General features: G+C 35.8%; 1 protein-coding gene across 1 annotated transcript in view; it reads left to right on the top strand.

Moving 5' to 3' along the window:
• astn1 (astrotactin 1) overlaps nt 1-20,790 on the top strand; it is a 982,704-nt gene that overhangs the window by 395,498 nt on the left and 566,416 nt on the right. Inside the window, 1 exon segment of the mRNA XM_030160213.1 lies at nt 3,632-3,826. Within this exon segment, the coding sequence (XP_030016073.1) occupies nt 3,632-3,826 (195 nt within the window).

The following is a 20,790-nucleotide window of genomic DNA, read 5'->3' as shown; positions in this document are numbered from 1 at the left end:
TCTGGTGAATGATTTCCTCCCCCCTGGTGGATTATCTGTGTATTGCATGTATCTAATTGTATACTATCTTGTTACTTAAAAAAAAAAGGCAATAAGAATTATTACTAATGCAGATTTTTATACACTAACAAACTAATTTTACAGAGGTTAATTTACTGACAATACGTACATGATCTTGTTGATCTTAACAGTGGTAGTGATGGACACGGCACATAATAATCTTCTCCCTCCTTCCATCCAGGAGATGTTTGAAGGTAGGAAAAGTCAGTGTAGCCTCAGAGCAACCGGCATTTTTAAAAAAGCTAAGGCAAGGGCTAAATCTTTGGAATGACCTGGAAGATCGATTAAAACAGTCTAAAACAATTAAAACTTCTTAAAAGATGTACAAATTAACTATTATTCAAAAATACAGAGCTGAGGATTGACTAAAGAAAATACTTGTTTAAAAGACCAGGATCAAAATTGGTAGTTGAGATAAGGACATGATTTAACTGAATTAAATTAAATATGTATTTTTTTCTGTTGTATATTTAGCAATGATTACATCGAAAATTTTGTTTGTTTGTTTGTTTGTTTTCATATGGAAACATTATGTTAATTGTAAATAGGCTTAGGCAAAATAAGTCTGAGCTTCAGCCTAAACCCTTTTGGTCGCATTGTGTATGGAACAAATGACACAGTATGTTGGATTTGTTTGTTGTTTAAAGTAAAGTAATTAATGACTGAGTAAACTGCTACTACTACTACTACTATTATTACCATTACTACTTCTACTACTATTGCTACTACTACTACTACTACTACTGTTACTACTTCTACTACTACTACTACTATTATTACTATTACTACTACTACTACAACTACTATAATTACCAAACTATCTCTACTACTATTACTACTACTAGTAATACTACTGCTACTAGTAATACTACTATTACTACTACTACTACTATTACCGTTACTACTTCTACGACTATTACTACTACTACTATTATTACCGTTACTACTTCTATTACTACTACTTCTACTACTACTACTACTACTACTACTACTACTACTATTATTACTGTCACTACTTCTACTACTAGTACTACTACTACTACTTCTACTGCTATTTCTACTACTACTACTACTACTACTACTACTACTACTACTACTAGTAATACTACTACTACTACTACTATAATTACCAAACTACTTCTACTACTACTACTACTACTACTATTAGTAATACTACTACTACTACTACTATAATTACCAAACTACTTCTACTATTACTTCTACTACTACTACTACTACTACTAGTAATACTACTGCTACTACTACTAGTAATACTACTGCTACTACTACTACTATTACTACTACTACATTAGGTTTTTCAAGAAAAAAAAAAAAATTCACACTGATCATGTAGAGGGCTTCAAAACTCATGTATCGAATATGATACGTTCAGTGTTATAGGGTTAAATGCATTGCATTGTATTGCCCACCTCATGACGGAGGGGTGGGGGTGTACCACGACGTACCTTATTGCAGAGGAGGGGTGGGAGGGGCACAGAAGTTTGCCACTGACATTACATGCTGCTTGATATTGTTACTTATACAGATTAACACCCCCCATTTGAGTCTCAGCGCCCCCCTCTTAGCTTTATAGTTCCAAACACCCCCCCCCCCCCAACAATATCCCAACACCCCCTGGGAAACACAGCTTTAGCGCAAACACAAGTAGACGTATTCATCTTTGTTATATTAAAGCTGCTCTGAGTTGTATTTGTTCAAACTTTAAAAATGATTAAGGTCTTAAATGTGCTGCATTTCATCAGCCTTATTATTCTGCATTTAAAATGACTCTGCATAATATTATTAAAAGGAAAAAGTTGGAGAAAAGTTAGAAAAGCCAGGCCAGCATATCAGAGGAAGTGAGGCTAACAGTTTTTATTTTGCACTGTAGTGTAGATTAGCATCTGAGCACTCTTATTACAGTCTTCCGGTTGAATCGGGGGCCAAGACTAAATAAAATTTGGCCCTGCAGATCACAGACGGCATCTTATTGATTCTTTTATCTGCTATGTGATCCTCATAAGCCTTATAAACCCGCAGCAGAAGAGCAGCTTCCTGTCATTTCCTGGCTATTTAAATGGTGGCGTTGACACCGGCAGCGGTTATCGAGGGAACGTTAATGTTTTTTCTCTGCTCATTAATTATTCAACAGCAACATTATTCAACATTATTGCTCTAAAGGAAAACTGACATATGAAAACAGACGCATGCAGATTAAGAATCAAGTGATGGCATTTGGAGACACAACGTATACAGTGAAAGAATTCTGATGAAATGAGACGCACCTTATTTTTTGTAACTTTACCTTGTACATGTCCTTTATACACTATGTGGACAAAAGTATTGGGACACGTTGAATTTAGGTGTTTCTTTTCGAACAGGAGTCTGGGCTGTGATAAATGATAAAATATTGATGTTTTTATCTCAAATCATCATGAACAGGACATGTTTACAGCTGTAGACATTTTCCTTAAAGTTTAACTGGACATTTTTCTTCCTATAAGTAAGATTGGTAGTTGTGGTAGAAAATTATTATTTACAGTTAGAGCATGAGAAATTTTAATATTTTAGAGATTACCAGGTGGAACATTTAAAACCATAGTCATTGATAAAAACAAATGAAAAAAAAAACTAAATCAATGTTGAGAAAAATTAAGTAAAATTAATCTCTGAGGCATTTTGGAAGCAAAGATAACAATTTGAATCAAACTAACCAATGTAATGATATTTATCCCAAAATAAAACTATATTATAACATTTGTCAGTATTGTTTTGTATCCCAGACCCCTGTTAGAAAAGAAACACCTGAATTCAACGTGTCCACATACTTTTGTCCACATTCACGTTGTATATATTTCTTCTACTTGTGGTACAGAATTAGCCTTTTGTATATCCTAGTGTTTCTTTGTAGATTTGTATAACATCAATATTTTTCAGTATATATTTTCTGTATAATTTTTGTGAGTTTTATATACAATCTTTCGTAAGGGTTATATGTATGTATATATATATATATATATATATATATATATATATATATAAATGCTGCTAAACTGATTTTCATTGTTCTTGTTACAGTGACAGTAAAGTTCTATTCTATTCTATTCTATGTTTTTAGTGTATATGTATACTTTTTCATTTTTCTTGTCATCTGTTTTGTGTTTAAGGACTAAAGTTGGGTTACTTTTGTTTTACTGCATTTTCAAACTAAACTCTATTCTATTCTATTCTGTTCTGTTCTATTCTATTCTATTCTATTCTGTTCTGTTCTGTTCTATTCTTTGTTTTCATGTATATGCATATATTTTTCCATGTTTTCTTGCAATCTGTTTTATTTCTAAGGACTAGATTACTTTTGTTTTGTTGCACATTCAAAATAAACTAATTGCTATTCTATTCTATTCTATTCTATTCTATACTTTGTTTTCTTGTATATGGATACATTTTTCATGTTTTCTTGTTCATTTCTAAGGACTAAAGTTAGATTACTTTTGTTTTAGTTGAAATAAACTAAACTAAATTCTATTCTATTCTATTCTATTCTATTCTATCTTGAACTGTGTTTTTTTAGGTGTATCGAGGACTATAAGAGGGGTCCGGATGGGAGGTCGTGCCTGCCGCTTTCTGAAGCCTGCACTGAGGGAATCGACTGCGGGGAAGCGTTGGACATCCCCGCCAACCAGACGGTGTTTGGAGACCTTTTCTACGGATACAACAACCACACCAGAGAGAGCACCTCTGGGCAGATCCTAAAGGCCACGTTCAGGTAAGCACACAAGCTGTTTGTGAAGTGGAGCGTGCGGGACATTGTTCTGCCATTTGTAACGCAGCGGGGGATGCTGTTTTCAGCCGCTGCGCTTCTTTCCATGAAAGAGCGCTGTTTATCTGCTGCACCTCAGAACCATTATGTGAATAGGGTGGTGTTATTTTGACTGTACACCGCACAGTAAAGCTGGAGGTTTAAATACAAATTGGAAGCTATTTACAGTAAACGCAGCAATCTGAAGCAATCGGGCCTCACACAACACATCTGGAGGTGGTGTTGATCGTACTGTAATGAAATGTAACTCGAGTGTGAACGAAATCAGCCAAGCCATTTATTTGAGAGGTCACGGAGGTCAGCTGACTGATTTCTGGTCTGCCTGCTCGTACAACACATACAATACTTGTGCTCTTTTTTTACCCCCTCTACTACAGTATTGGCCATTAAGCTGGAATAACATATTTTTACCTCTTCCCATGAAATGACTGTGACTGTGATTTATTTTTTGAGATAAAGTGTAACTAGGACTCAGTATGTAATTACTGTCCCTGATCAAAGGTGATTACTGATGTCCAGAAATAGGAATAAAAAGAGGAATGTGTCTGAAAACAAAATTATTCCATCTATATGGGCAACGGTGTACTATATTGACACCAATACCATGTAACTCGTTCCATCATGAGTAATAAATGCAATACAAGAGGCAGTCTGTGCATGATATGAGGGGAATCTGATGTGTATCATGATGTCGATCAATATTGTAAGGAAACTGTGACGATTAAACAACAAGGGACATCAATATCGTAAAACTGGGAGGTCTCAGAGTGTCTGTCTGTGTGTGTATCTGCACAGTTCTGAGAAATTGAGACGCTTTTGACTGGCCAGTTTGGTACCTACAGTTGAGGAATAGTCCCATCTTTACATTAAGTATCTCAGCAAGTTGATAGGACCAATATTTTGGGAGATATTAGTAATTTTGGAATACAATAGCTGTACAGTCACGTTGCTATGCCCATGACGGTTGACCAGAAGTGCAGGACCACGCTGCATGATGGGAAATAAAGTTAAAAACAGGAACAGGAACATTTACTAACCTCAGTTCCTAGATATCAGGGTTAACGTGCTAGTGTATATATAATGCTATGATAGCTACTGTGTCTTTGTGATATAGAAAGGTACTGTAGGTTGTGTATAAGAGGCGGATGGAGCCGCTGTTTGGTTTTGAAGCCAGACTTTTGCATTATGGGTAATGTCATGTTGGCTCTATGAAGCCAGAGGGGACTGTATTTCAACAAAGAGTCAGTGCATAAGGGGTCAGTGATCCTAAATGCTAATTTAACTCAGTCAAATGGTGAATTGTATCAAGCACTAAATCATTTTTTGGTCTTATTAGTTTAATAGCTACAGCTAAAGTCAACAAACATTTGTTTGTGACTATATTTAGACAAATAGTTGGTGCATGAGGGGTCAAGGGTGAGCTAATGCTAAATACTAACTTAACTCAGTAAAATGGTGAATTGTATCAAGCATTAGCATACCAAAGGTATTTTTTGGTCTTGTTAGTTTAACTTATTACCATAGCTATTGTCAACAAAAATATGTTTAAGTTACTATATTTAGAAAAATAGTTGGTGCATGTGGTGCTTAGCTAATGCTAAGTGCTAACTTAACTCAGTAAAATGGTAAACTGTATCAAGCACAAGCATAGCAAAATGATTTTTCAGTCTTGTTAGTTTAACTTATTACTACAGCTGAAGTCAACCAAAATCTGCTTGTGACTATATTTAGACAAAGAGTTGGTGCATGATGGATGAAGGGTGAGCTAATGCTAAATGCTAACTTAACTCAGTAAAGTGGTGAACTGTATCAAGCATTAGCATACCAAAGGTATTTTTCGGTCTTGTTAGTTTAACTTATTACTACAGCTAAAGTCAACAAAAATCTGCTTGTGACTATATTTAGACAAAGAGTTGGTGCATGATGGATGAAGGGTGAGCTAATGCTAAATGCTAACTTAACTCAGTAAAATGGTGAACTGTATCAAGCATTAGCATACCAAAGGTATTTTTCGGTCTCGTTAGTTTAACTTATACCACAACTAAAGTCAACAAAAATCTGTTTGCGACTATATTTAGACAAAGAGTTGGTGCATGAGGGGTCAAGGGTGAGCTAATGCTAAATGCTAACTTGACTCAGAAAAATGGTGAATTGTATCAAGCATTAGCATAGCAATGGCATTTTTTGGTGGTGTTAGTTTAACTTATTACCACAGCTGAAGTCAGCAGTGTGTGTTGCAGTGTGTTCATCATATATCCACACTGCAACCATGATGAGGATGACTACTGTCTCTAATGTGTGAAGGTGGGGTACACCCTGGATGTGTCACCAGTTCATCGAAGAGCTAGCGACTGAATTATCTTGAGTAATATGACATTTTTTTTCTAAGTTAAGCACTTGGTTTGCACTCAGGAGGTCATGCGTGTTCCTTAGATGAGACAAACCTGTACAAGCAGTGAAGTATTTTCCATGATTTACGTCACATATAGAGTTAAATTTAAAGAAAAGAAAAAGGAAATTCTGTGAAATACTGAAGATAGTTGTTATATGGTAACCTTTCAGACTGTCACAGGTATGAGTATCTGTCAAATCACACCATAGTAAAAGGAATCAGATGTAGCGAGCACACGACTAGAAGATGCGACGTATCTCTACGGGCTGTAAAAGTATAACAGATTGAATCAATATATTTAAAGGTTATTTCATGATAAGGTTGGGAATTTCTGGAAGATTTTATGTCAGTTTCCTCCCAGTAAAGATGATGATGGCGATAGTAAAGCCTGTCGCTGTCACAGATTGTCCTCTATAAAACAGAATATATTCCCCGTAATCCTAGACAAATACTGAGGCGAGATAAATACGGAAATTCTGCTTTTCACAGAGGCTTAAGGATAGTAAGAGGCCCAGGTCTGAAGAGATGCCGAATCTCTTTCATGATGCGTAAAGCTTTGATGTGGATAGAGTGCTTTAAAGGTGGTTAATTATTACTGTCCACATGCTGCAATCATTTCCACCGAACCCAGGAAGCCAGAAGGTCAGCGAAGTTGTCTGCAGCCTCTGAATTTAATTTGGTCAGCGCTCAGATTCCGCTGCCCGGAGGCAACGCACCCACTTAGGGATCCACCGCTGGAGTCATGGGCAGGCAGAGACGGGTGAAGCAAGAGAGTTAATATCATCAAGAATCTAAATCTCAAATGCTCTGATCTCATTTGGAAGTGCTTGTGAATGGAGAGCCGACTTTGAAGAGCACCAAATGCTTCCTGTGCAAATGAGGTGGTGGAAGGGGAAGCGGACCTCTTTCGGGAGCCATGGTTAATACAAGGCCCAATTATAAGACATGGCTGCAAATGAATTAAAACTGACCAGGAGCCAGTGTGCTGAAATGGAACCTAATTGGACCAGATGAACTTTCCAATGTAAAATGAACAGAAGTTACGGGAAGGAAGCACACTGTAAGCCCAGACTTTGTATTTACTAAAATTCTTTAATTATAATGTGCTGAAATGATTTCAGTTTTATCACATTACTATAAAATGTTCAGTATATTCTACTAATTTGTAGACATAGTTGAAAGTACGCAAAAGTTTCAGTTGAATGGATTTAAATCACTAAGGTTTAGTCATGACCACACCTTTTTATCTCCGCATTGCATTGTGGGTATTGGGCATGTTGTTGAAAATGTGTTATTTTTCTGTGCAGGGGTTCAGCGGGGTTGTGGTGTTGGCGTTAATTTGGACTTAATGTGTGTATGGTAATGTTTATAGGCCTTTTTGTGTTTGTTTCTGTATTTTTGTAGAGCTGCACCATGAGTCAGAGCCATAGGAAGAACAATTCGTTTCCTGTTCAGCTTTATGTGTGTTTATCTGATGTAAACCTTAATGCCTTGTCAGTTTGGACAGCATTTCAAGGCTGGACATCTGAGAGGGACACTCAGTCGCCCAAACTGGAATATAAAGACATTAAATTCAGAGTTATAATGAAAAACAAAAAATGAGAACTTATGTACAACACTTCAATTATTATTGCGAAACAATTCATACAGATGTAGATTTATGAAAAACCACCCACTGTTCTTAATTAACATAAATGGAATAACAAACTTCAAAAAAATCACCGAAATATGTAAAAAATAAACAAGCCTTGATTGTTTATAAAAGTTTGAATGTATTGATACCTGATTAGACCTCTGACTTTGTTTTGTTTATTTTCATTTTCATTTTTTTTAAACACACATATCTATCTATCTATCTATCTATCTATCTATCTATCTATCTATCTATCTATCTATCTATCTATCTATCTATCTATCTATACATATATATGTATATGTATATGTATCTATCTATCTAGATAGATAGATAGATAGATAGATAGATAGATAGATAGATAGATAGATAGATATCAGTATAAGTTTAAATGTTGATGCTCAGTCTGAAAAAAAAAAAAATTATATTTTTCTATGGAATTCTATAGAATGTATGACCACATTTTGATTAATAAAGTTGGAAAAAAAAAACATAAAGATTTTTTTTTTTCAACTTTATTAATTAAAGTTTCATTTATTTATTTATTAGAAGCACTTCCTTTACTGGAAAATTACATTAAGCTAACTTCCTGCCAAACTTCCATCCATGCTACAATATATAAAGTTGAATAATTATATGAAGTCATTTATATTGCAAAATATTTTAATTCAAATCAACTTGGAATTGAGTACAATTAACTGATGATACTATTTCTAATGATTATGCAAAGCAATTGACACTGCAACAAATCTGAAGTTAAATTAACTTGGCATTTAGTTTGTTGTACTTAAAATAGCAATTCCACTCAAATCAAGCATTGAAGTTTAATATACTCAAGTTGTCATTACTCATTACTTAGATTTTTTAAGGCAACGGGTTACCTCAGATTTTTTAAGTAAACTCACCTTATCTGGTCTTACAGTGCACCGCAACTGAACACCAAAGATTCATCAAAGGGGGGGGTTGAAGTCCGCGGAGCTGCCGGTCAAGATCAGGAGTTATTTCACACCAATAACACTGTGGAAAGTGTTTGTTCCACGTAAAAAGCCCGCCTCTGGCTCTAAATGGCTGATGCATGGTACTAAAGCTGTCCCCAAGAAAATGTCAAATTTAATGTTCCGGCAAGAGCGAGTATACTGCTGGTCAGCATCAAATGCATGAGCAATAAAGAGAAATAAATGAAAAATGACATTCACAACTGCCATGCTTTATTTTAGAGGTTTGTAGGATGCTCTGATGTGTCACGGAAACCATAAAACAGCTTTAATATGGAAATGTTGTGGATATAGCTCGCTTTAAGTGGAATGAAATAGAGTTTGCTATAAAATATATATATATAAATAAATAAAATACCCTTGCTGTTTAGAGACGGCAGCCAATGTGTTGCTTTGCTCTAGAGCAGGGTATTGGTCTCAGTTTTACAAAATGATCTGAAAGTAGAATGTTTTTCGACATGCTTATAAAGTGAGGGCTTAAGATTGGGTCTGGCTTCTTCCATTTTGTCGCTGATGGAAACCTCTTATGTCCAAAACGGTTGATTTTCAGGAAACTGGAACAACAATGTATATTCTAAATAATAATAATAATAAAAATAAGAATAATAATAATAACTTTTTTATACAGTGGCTTTAAAAACTGAGTTTACAAAGTGCATTTCACATGACACAGTTGAAAAAAAGCAAAAAAAAACAACAAAAAAACAAGATGCAAGCAAAGACACTAAAACAGTGTGTTTTTCAACCTTGGAGTCGGGAATTCAAATGGGGTTGCCTGAAATTTCTAGTAATTGATAAAAATAAAAACTTACTAATAAAATATAAATGTTGAGTTGACAGAGACTATTACACGATCAAAAGCAAATTAATTTTAGCAACAAAAAAGACTTCGTTTTCAATGTCTGGGGTCACCAGAAAGTTGTGTTGTTAAAATGGGGTCACGAGCCCAAAAAGGTTGAGAACCACTGCACTAAAACATAGAAAATAACCCAACACAACATAAGAGATATGTACAGCAAACGCGAAAACATGACACTCTGACTAAATTTGAATGTATCAAGATAGAGAGGGCAGAAATAACAAAACATGATGCTGTCAAAAATGAAGGAATGGAATAAAACAACATCCTGTATGGCAATATAAATGAATAACCAAAACAGGGTCAAATTAAATATTCAAACATTAAGAAGAGACAATATCACATAAAGGCAAGTCCATAAAAATGTGTTTTAAGAAGTGAATGGAGTTAAGAGATGTAGTCTATTTGAATTTCAATAGCGTTTTTATTCAGAAGTTCAGATCTGCTGTTTCTTTTAAGCTTAAAGTTTTTATCTGTTTTATCTATTTATCTGTTGTTTTTTTCATTTTTTCTTTCATCCCTATACTTTGTATTACTTCCCTGCTGTAATGCTTTTAATGTGTTATGTAAAGCACTTTGAATTGTCGTGTACATGAAATGTGCTATAGAAATAAACCTGCCTTGCCTTGCCTAATCACAAGCCATTTTCAACACTTTTCACTGGTTGAATATTTCTGAAACATGAAGACTGACCAATAGAATGTCAAAAATAAGAAAAACACCAAAAATGGACTTACGAGGTTTGTGCCTGACAGTGACGATTTGCAAAAAAGTAACACAATTTCTCTTTTGCAAAGGCCAAATAATAGTAGAAATGGTGTGTTCGATGCAGACTAAATCACCCAACATGTTTAACACACTCCTCACATCTCTGTGGGCTTTTTAAAGTTTGCAGACATCATGCAGTTTGATTGAATTACTCTAATATGATGCTGCTGGTGCACTAATGAGTGTGCACTTCCTATTATACAGAGGATGTGAGCTGAAGAGGCAGTCCCTGTCCGTGGACCAGGACACATTCCCGCACACATTATCAAAAGAATGTAGTAATACACAGTCAGTGTTGTCTAAGTTACTTCCAAACTGTAATACATTGCAGATTTCTTGTTACTGGTATTTAAAGGAGTGATATTTTTCTTTTTTTTTTTTTTTTTTTTTTTTTTAATGGAATTCTTCATTTTCCAACATTTCCCTGTGGTCTCCATAAACTGTAAATGCTCTGCTTGGGTCTGAATTCTTCATTAATTCAACTCCACAGGTCCATCATCAACCCTATTTCTGAGTAATGCAGTGTTTTTCAACCGTGGGGCCACCTGGAATTTCTAGTAACTGATAAAAAAAACAAAAAAAAAACTAAACTAAAAACTAAAAAATATATGGTGAGTTGACAGAGACAATCCCAATCCATAACAGACATGACAAACTGTGAGTCTGAAACTGCAGCACTGTGCTTCTGTTTATCTGTCAAATGTTCATTGTGGTCAGTTTCAGATGCTGCAGCTCTTTCATAATTCATAGTTTGAGTTCTTGTTTGTTCGGTATTAAATGTCAGCCTTGTAAATCCAAGCTGGACTGACTGGACATATCCTGACCAAGGAAAATCAAATTCTCCATTTGTGCAATAATCTACACCTGGCTTTACTACCTCCATCCATAATAATATATATTATATAGACTAAATGTTGTCTAAAATTAATGTTTATTTGCAACATAGTGTAGGAAACTATTACATAATCAAAAAAAAGTAAATTTTAGCCCAAAATGAAAAAAAAAAGTTTCCGTTTTGAATGTCTGGGCTCACCAGAAATTTGTGATGTTAAAATGGGGTCATGAGGCAAAAAAGGTTGGAAACCACTGGAGAAATGACATCAGAAAGGTGGTTTGGAGCACTGGCCCTTTAAATGCGCATTAGCCGCTTCAGGCCCCGCCCCCTCCAGGTTGTTGGCTGTGCTGCTCTGTCCCGTTCAACCAACAACTGAACATTTTAGGTAATCAACTCCAAGTTTGGACATATTTTCAGTTTTTACTACAACTGCTGCTGCTGGCAAACAATTTTGTCATACTTGGGGAAGTGCTCGTCTGAAGTCTTGACCTTATATGTGCAAATGTCGTGATGTAACTACTTATAGACGTAACAAATTTTACAGGAATTAAAACAGGTTGTAGAAATCCACTTGATTTTGGCCTAAATGAATATAAAGATAGCTTTGCAGCACCTGTAGGGTTCAAATTCAAACTGTATGAACTATTAGGGTCCAAATACACAAATAAATGAACCACAGACTAATAAAAGTGGGTTTAGAGAAATATGACTCCTTTAAAAGTAATTCCTTACCTTAATTGTAATGTGCTACATAACTCCTGTATTACTTTTGAGTTACATGCAGACTCTGATATTAATACCCCCCCCAATACATGAGATAGGAGAGCCTTAGGATGCATAAATTTTTGCCCCGAAGTACATGTACCCTTGCAAAAGAGATTCCTAATCTCAGTGGGACTTCCTGGTTAAATAAAGGTAAAATGAATAAATAAATAAAACATGTGGACATATAGCTCAGTAAGTAACGCTACAGTCTATGATGTCTGAATCCCAACAGGAACGCTTGCATTTTTTTCAACATTTTCCATGTTCAAACAGGGGGTGGGGCCGAGGACGCTGGTAGATAAATCCACAATCAATAAAGAATTCTAACTAGTCATAGAAACGTTAGCTTACCTTGTCATTGCTGATCACAGGGATCGTGCTAATGCTAACTAGCTTCTTAAAGCAGGGTTAGGGTTAGTAATGAGCATACGTCCATGTGGACAATGGACTGTCTTCTGCCGTCTTCACCCACTGGCTGAACACCAACAGGAAGTAAAACTTCACAGACACATTTTGGATTCCTTAAGGCATACGTGTCAAACATGTGGCCCGGGGACCAAATCCGGCCCACCAAAGGGTCAAATTCGGCCCATAGAATGAATTTGCGAAATGAAAAAATTACACTGAAGATATTAACAATCGGTTATGTCAAAATCATTTTAATTCAGGTACCATATACAGACCAATTAGATCTCCAGTGGTTCAGACAGGTAAAATACTATCAGAACCTAGAAATGATGACAACTGCAAATTTTCTTTGTAAAATTACATGAAAATGTTTACATTAACAAACTATCCTTTTACAAAAAATGTGACTAACCTGAACAAATACAAACAATCTGAAATGTCTTAAGAGAAGTAAGTGCAGTTTCACCAATATTCTACCTGTTACTAAATGTTTTGTGTATTTGTAATTGTAATGTAATGTTTCATAAACTGAGGCAGAATATTATTAAAATTGCACTTGTTATTCTTAATACATTTCAAGTTGTTCATGTTATTCAGATTTCTAAGGAAACTTTGTAGATGTAAACATTATCATAACATAATTTGACTTTTTTCACTGTTAGCATTTTACTGGTCCGGCCCACTGGAGATCATACTGAGGTGAACGTGGCCCCTGAACTAAAATGAGTTTGACACCCCTGCCTTAAGGTCTTGCGGTCTTGATGTTTTTTTGTATTTTGTTTTGTTTTCATTTGAGCAATTAAATTATGGGTGAAAAGTGTGTTGTAATGCAAGCGCTTCAGTAAAATATTACTGAAAATTGATTAGTAGTGCCTTACACTACTGTCTTACAACAAAAAATCTGTTACTGTAATGCATTACTTTTGTAACATGCTACTCCCAATACTGCACATAAATCCCTTAACATTTGCAAGTGCAGTGCTACATTTCTGTGATCCTCTTTAAATAGAACCACAGCAGGGCCAAATGTCTCCTCCATCTTAAATTAAATGCCATGCAGTAGATTTATTGGATCAAATGCGATTCTTCTTTGGTGAAATCTCCGAGGGTTTGAGATGGCGTCCAAAACACTGGGCTCAGTGACTGAATCTCTTCATCACTCCCACTCCCTTTTCTTCCCACCAGACAGTAGTATTGAGGGCCAAAGAGTGTGCACTTAAACGACTGAGTTAAATGACCTCTAGTCCAAAACGGCTTTGAAACTTCAGAAAAATCGATTTTTTTTTTTTTTATTTTTTATTTTTCCCACAGAGTTATGCAAAGTTGTGACACGCAGCTTTCAACAGTTGCTGACTGACTCTTTTTGAAAGACGTCAGTGGTGAGTAAAATGAAGTGGCCCGTATCCTACCATATTGTGATTAGATGCACCGTCTGCCCTTGAGAGTCAGGAAAGAGAAGCCGAGTGGGAGGCATGGGAAGGAAACCTTTAAGTTATGTTCACTGGCATTTCTTCAAAAGCCTCTTCCCCACTGTTCTGGAGTGGCACAAAGCATCTGTCTCCATATTCACTCACAATGAAAAGGAAAAGTTACATTTTGATATTGTTTAATCATGAGGGGGGGTTTGAGCAGCAGGAAAACCGCTGAGGTGACCCAATGGTGTAAGCACCGTAAAGGAAAGAAGTGTCATCCTCCTGTTTTTGGATGTTGTGTTTCCTCCAGCTGCTACAGTGCCATTATCAAGAATTCTTTCTTTTCCTTTGTCAGACATAAGCCCCTTTTACACAGTTCTTCTGTTCCAGGAATATTTCACCTTTATTCCAGAACGACATCTGTGTAAATGAAATGGTGGATCATATGGTCCCACCTCTGTAACGCCTCTGAAGGTGGTAACAGAACCATGATAAAAGTCGAATCATGATTCTGGAAAGCTATGTAAAAGGAAGACCTCTCGTTCCACAACTGAGGTGTGATGTTTTGATGACGTATTGCGTGTGCGACCCCAACCCCAGGAAGATTTAAAAATGAGCATGGGCCATGTACAATAAACAAACATATCCAATCCAACTTTATTTGTAAAGCACTTTAAAACAACCACAGTGGACCAAAGTGCTGTACAGAAAAAGAAATAAAAACCAAAATAACAGAGTAAAATACAAGACTAGATTAAAAGACATAGAACAACTGTAAAAAATAAAATAAAAATAAATAAAATAGATAAATAAAAATACCGAAGAATAGATAAAACCTAAATAAAATAATAAAATACAAGCATAGATTAAGAACATAAAAAGCTGTACAATTAAAAACAACAACAACAAATAAGAACTACAAACCAATACCAAATAAAACAATTGAATAAAAGTAATGCATTCAAACATCTCTCATGGTTTCAAAAGCCAATATCAACACAACCAGAAAGCTGTCGAACTGGGGAGACGCTGAGATCTACTAGCTCAGGGGTGTCAAACTCATTTTAGTTCAGGGGTCAGATTCAGCTAAATTTGATCTGAAGTGGGCCGAACCAATAAAATAATAACATAATAATACATAAATAATGTCAACTCCAAACTTTTCTCTATGTTCTAGAGCGCAAAAAGTTCATTTACATTACGAAAAGGTTTACATCTACAAACTATCCTTTCAAAAGATATGAATAGCATGAACAAACTGAAAAAATAAGTGTAATTTTAACAATATTCTGCCTCAGTACATGTACAGTATAACTTACAGATCACAGTAGCTCTACAAACACACAAAACAATGAGTAACAGGCAGAATATTGTCAAAGTTGTACTTGCTTCTCTTAAGACATTTCAGGTTATTCACATTTTTTTGCAAAATTATATTTTGTTTTAGTGTAAATACATGAAAATATTTACATTTACAAAGAGAAACATTTGGAGTTGTCATTATTTATATGTTATTATGATAGTATTTCACTGAATCCTGCCCACTTGAGGTTGAATTGGTCTGAATGTGGAACCTGAACTGAAAGGATTGTTAATATCATCAGTGTAATTTTTGCATTTCACAAATTCATCCCAAGGGCCGGATTGGACCCTGTGGCGGGCCGGATATGGCCCCCGGGCCGCATGTTTGACACCTGTTTACTAGCTGTTGTGACTTGGGGCAGAGGACTCTATCCATGCTAACCTGGGGTGCAGTTAAGGGGGGGTAAACACAACAAATTCATGGCGCCCAGCATTTCCATAGGGGCCAGTGGATGTAGGTTAGAAGTTGTGAAAATTTCGTCTAAGCTCCAGAGTAAAAGAGGCACAGAAGCCGGGAATCGGACGCTCAAAGTTAAGTTTTGCTTTGGTTTTTCATGCCTGTTGTGGTTGTTACGGCACTTATGAAATGCAGCCCTATACCTCCAGTTGTTACACTATGTTCAACCCCCCATAATGAGAGCACAAGGGCCCACAACGTTTATCTTCCATGAGGTCCACAATTGGTAGCGGCGCCCCAGATGCTAACACTTGTGGAACAGTCAAAGACGGACAAACTCTGCTCAGGATATTTCCGATGCACAAGTTATACATCACACTATACACTGCGCTGCGTCATTCCCGAACACAGGTCCTCTGTGTAACAGTCCAGCCTGTCTGACCTCTGTTACTCCTTTGGCTCGGCTGTGGAAATCGGTCAATGGTGGCAAAAAGGTGGGATCCCCATCTCACCTTTTTTCCAGGATCCATGTGTAAAAGTGTCGATATATTTGCTCCTTGCGTCTCGCTCTGTTCATGCTGCAAGCTCATGTAAAATCCTCCTTCTCACCAGCAGAAAATTGAAAATGATCCCTCCAAGTCAAAGTTTTCACTGCTGATCTTTTATTTATTGAGGGGAGAAAAAAAAGCCTGTGCGGGAAAGAAAAACAATGGATCTGCTCTGTGGCCCCTGCAAGGTTTGTTCTATTTTGGCTGTTTGGAGAGGCAGCACAAAGGGGGGGGGGGGGGGGGGGGGGGTGCGGTAAAGGGAACCCGTGCCCAGTGGTCAGACTCACACCGCCCAACACGACGATGCCAGGCCGCCTCAGACATTCCAACGCCAACAGACATGGTCACAGTGGCCGTGTGGACTGGGTCTGCAGCACAGCCAAACCCTTTCAGCGCCGTCCCCTGAGATCGCCATCACACGTCCTCCGTCGGTTTGATTCCCTCCCACAGCACGGTTCGGCTTTCAAGCTCACCACAACTGAAACACTTCTCATGTTTTTCGGAAAAAGGGAAGCACCCCCCGCCTTGGGATGGGAATCGAGAACCGGTTCTTGTAGAGAATTGGTTCCCAGCGGCTCAGTTCCTTGGAATCATTAGTTTACGTCAGGGGTGTCCAAACTTTTTTTTAAAGAGGGCCAGATCTGATAATGTGGAGATTGCCAGGGGCCAGTGGTCCCTTCGGACGTTTTTTAAACAGTAAAAATTACATCTAAATGTGCTGTTCTACAATAATTTTATTTTCATTGTCACAATATATATATTTTTTAATGGCAATGTAACCAAATCTACGCCACTCAGGTGTGAACAAATTTAAAAAAATAAATAAATAAAAATAAATAAATAAATAAACAATTCTGCCTTCCTTTCACACTGGAGTCAGATAACATAGAACAAACTGTATGGAGTATCTTAAACTTCCAAAAAGTTGATCAAAAATCTTAACCCCACATTCATTTTAAACATGACTTATATGAGTAATCATTACTCATATATTACTCAGTAATGTAAAGTCTGTTAACGTTTAAGATGAAAACATATGACTCTTACTCTTGTCTTTCACAAAATCATTCAGAAAGTAATATTTTGTGTCACATCTACAAGTACATAACACCAGCAGTTCTAGGCAACTAACCTGGCAACTTGGTAGCCTGCCTTGGTGGTGAATTCATTGAACTCCCAGGTTCACATGAAGAGTCACTGTTGTGAGTTTAAAGCAGCTTGAATTTGCTTCACTTTTTCAGAACGCTCACTCCCTGCTAGCTTGTCGTATGCGTTAGCATGTTTTGTCTGCTAGTGTCTCTTTACATTGAATTCCTTAAACAAGGCAACAATCTCTCGACAAATTAGGCAAACACAATCACCTCGATTTTCATTGAAAAAAAATTGTAATTCCCATCTCTCCTGGAAGCGGCGGCCCTCACTGTCAACTTTCCTTTTTTTTATTTACAGGCACCATGGTTAGAAATTAGCGAAAATGGTTCACGGCAAAGTCACAGAGCCTGATAGAGTTAGAGTGGTGCTGCCACCATGAGGTGAAAGGAGAAACTGCATTTTGAACCTTTTATGATTCATGCACTCGGATCAACAGTCCAAGCGGGCCATAAATAATATAATATAAAACCGAAGCTGTGGGCCGTATAAAATCTGACCGCGGGCCGTGATTGGCCCCCGGGCCGGACTTTGGACATGCCTGGTTTACGTCCTCCTTAGCCCTATCGGCCCACCCGCGGGCCAAAAAAATGATATTAATATTCATCTACTATAAAAATATAATAAATCAGGACAATGGATGTTTTTTTTTCAACTTTTGCTCAAAGTTTAGACCTTAATGTTAATGAAAGTACATCAAAAGTGTATTTTAGTGCAAACTTTAATGTTCAAACATGATTTTTAATCTTTGTGGGGTGAAATATACGCTATTAAAAATCTCCGACAAGAAAAATTAATTTATGCATATCATTGTCAATCCAGCCGAAAAAAAACAGGCGAGGATAAAAAAATCTAATTTCTCTTTTAGTTTGTTACAGTTTACTCAGGCATAGTAATAGATACAATATTTTAGACAATGGGAATAGATTCTGTGAGGTCTCTAAATGTCCATAGACACCAAGAACATCCATATGAACCTTATTATTGTGAAGTAATTCTTCATTTACTTTGGGTTTGTCTTTTTAGGCGTTTTTCCCTTGAAAATATGGTCAGGGTTAAACAGGTTAACATTTCTGCTTATTGGCTCTGTTTGGGCCTCAGTATATCTGTGTAACTGCACATGCTGATGCATAAGACTGTTGAAACATATCCTACATGTTTTATTTATTTTGTCTCAAACTTTGAAGTAAAAAAAAAAGAACTAAAAAAACTATAAAAGCAAGAAGTCAATTACATATGCACTCATCAATACAGTACAAATAAAACAGCTAAATCAGGAGGAAAAAAGTTATTTTCAAGCTTTTTCCTTTAACCTACTGGTACCCGGGTGAGTGTATTATAAACACTTTGCATTTTATTTATTTATTTATTTTTCTCAAAGTTTAAAGTAAAGAAAAAAAAAAAGAACTTAAAAAAAAAAACAAAAAAAAAACAAGAAGTCAATTACATATGCACCCATCAATGGTCATTAATCACAGAAAAAAGTAACAAAATGCAGTAAATTTAACCTAAATGTACACATGAAGCAACTCATAAACAGTTTGAGAAGAGACAGAAAGATGCAAAGGCTTATCTAGTCCTGCCTCTTCCTTACTTTCAGTGTCAGATTCATAAACAAATATAATTCCTTCATCAGGTATTCATCACATTAAAATAGAGAACAATGAATAATTAGTCATAGCACCTTTGCACTGATTGTATCACTATTGCACAACCATTCTAGATAGATTGATAGAACGATAGAATGATGGATAGAATGATAGAAAGAATGATAGAATGAAAAATAGAACGATAGATAGATAGAACGATAGATAGATAGATAGATAGATAGATAGATAGATAGATAGATAGATAGATAGATAGATAGATAGATAGATAGATAGATAGATAGATAGATAGATAGATAGATAGATAGATAGAACGATAGAACGATAGATGGATGGATGGATGTACTTTATGTATCCCAAACTGGAAAATTACATGTGCTCAGTCCATTGAGTACTTTCACCCATACAGACCCAGTGCTACTTTTCTGTCAGTTCCCAAATGAATTTTCTCTATATCTAACCTTTCTGAAGGCATTTATCACCATTTATTTACAATATTATCCTCAGTATTTTGTATTTTATTGGTATAAATCTGGTGTTTTCATATATTTAATTCATTTATCATGTAGCTGTTCATTAAATTTCCAGACTTCATTGACTTCCTTCTCCAACACCTGTGGTTTCCAGTCATAATAAACAGTGCGGTTTATCATCAGGAGACATTACTTTGACAGGTAGACAACAGAAAAGCAGCTGTTTCAAGGCGGCTTTTGTGAGTACTACCATAATTGTTGCTTTTCCCACATAACAATAGATCAGGGTAACAGCAGTTCACCATGGCCACTGTGGCTCTACCGTCATATTCTGTACATTAAATCAGCTGATCTTCTGTCAACAGTGAAAATAAACTACCTCACTTGTAAACTGATATTTGATGGGTAACCTCTACTGATGAATGCATAATTACCACCATAGCAGTAGCTTTGTGTTGTTTGCATTAATGCAAACAAAACCATTTGTACTGTCATTTATCCACTAATCCAATGAGAATCGATCAGTCGACTACTTTTATACTTTTTTAATGGTCATATTTTGGACTTCTACTCTGATTGTGCCTTTTAACCTTCTGTACTAGCTCTCTGACAGACCTTATCTTATCGTGTTCTACCTTACCTTATCCTATTTTATCTTATCTTATTTTACCTTACCTTTTTTTATTTTATCTTGTTTTACCTTACCTTATCTTTTGTTGTCTTATCTTATCTTACCTTACCTTATATATTCTTTTCTTATCTTATTTTATCTTACCTAACCTTACCTTTTCTTATCTTGTTTATCTTATCTTATTTTACCTTACCTTATTTTATTTTATCTTGTTTTACCTTACCTTATCTTTTGTTGTCTTATCTTATTTTACCTTATCTTACCTTACCTTACCTTATATATTCTTTTCTTATCTTATTTTATCTTACCTTACCTTTTCTTATCTTGTTTATCTTATCTTATTTTACCTTACCTTATTTTATTTTATCTTGTTTTACCTTACCTTATCTTTTGTTGTCTTATCTTATTTTACCTTATCTTACCTTACCTTATATATTCTTTTCTTATCTTATTTTATCTTACCTAACGTTACCTTTTCTTATCTTGTTTATCTTATCTTTTTTTACCTTACCTTATTTTATTTTATCTTGTTTTACCTTACCTTATCTTTTGTTGTCTTATCTTATTTTACCTTACCTTACCTTATATATTCTTTTCTTATCTTATTTTATCTTACCTTACCTTTTCTTATCTTGTTTATCTTATCTTACCTTACCTTATCTTTTCTTATCTTATT

Source organism: Sphaeramia orbicularis, chromosome 17 (genome assembly GCF_902148855.1).
Source record: "Sphaeramia orbicularis chromosome 17, fSphaOr1.1, whole genome shotgun sequence".
Classification (NCBI taxonomy): domain Eukaryota; kingdom Metazoa; phylum Chordata; class Actinopteri; order Kurtiformes; family Apogonidae; genus Sphaeramia; species Sphaeramia orbicularis.
The sequence above is the reverse complement of the archived record's forward strand: the minus strand, read 5'-3'. Positions and strand labels throughout refer to the sequence as shown.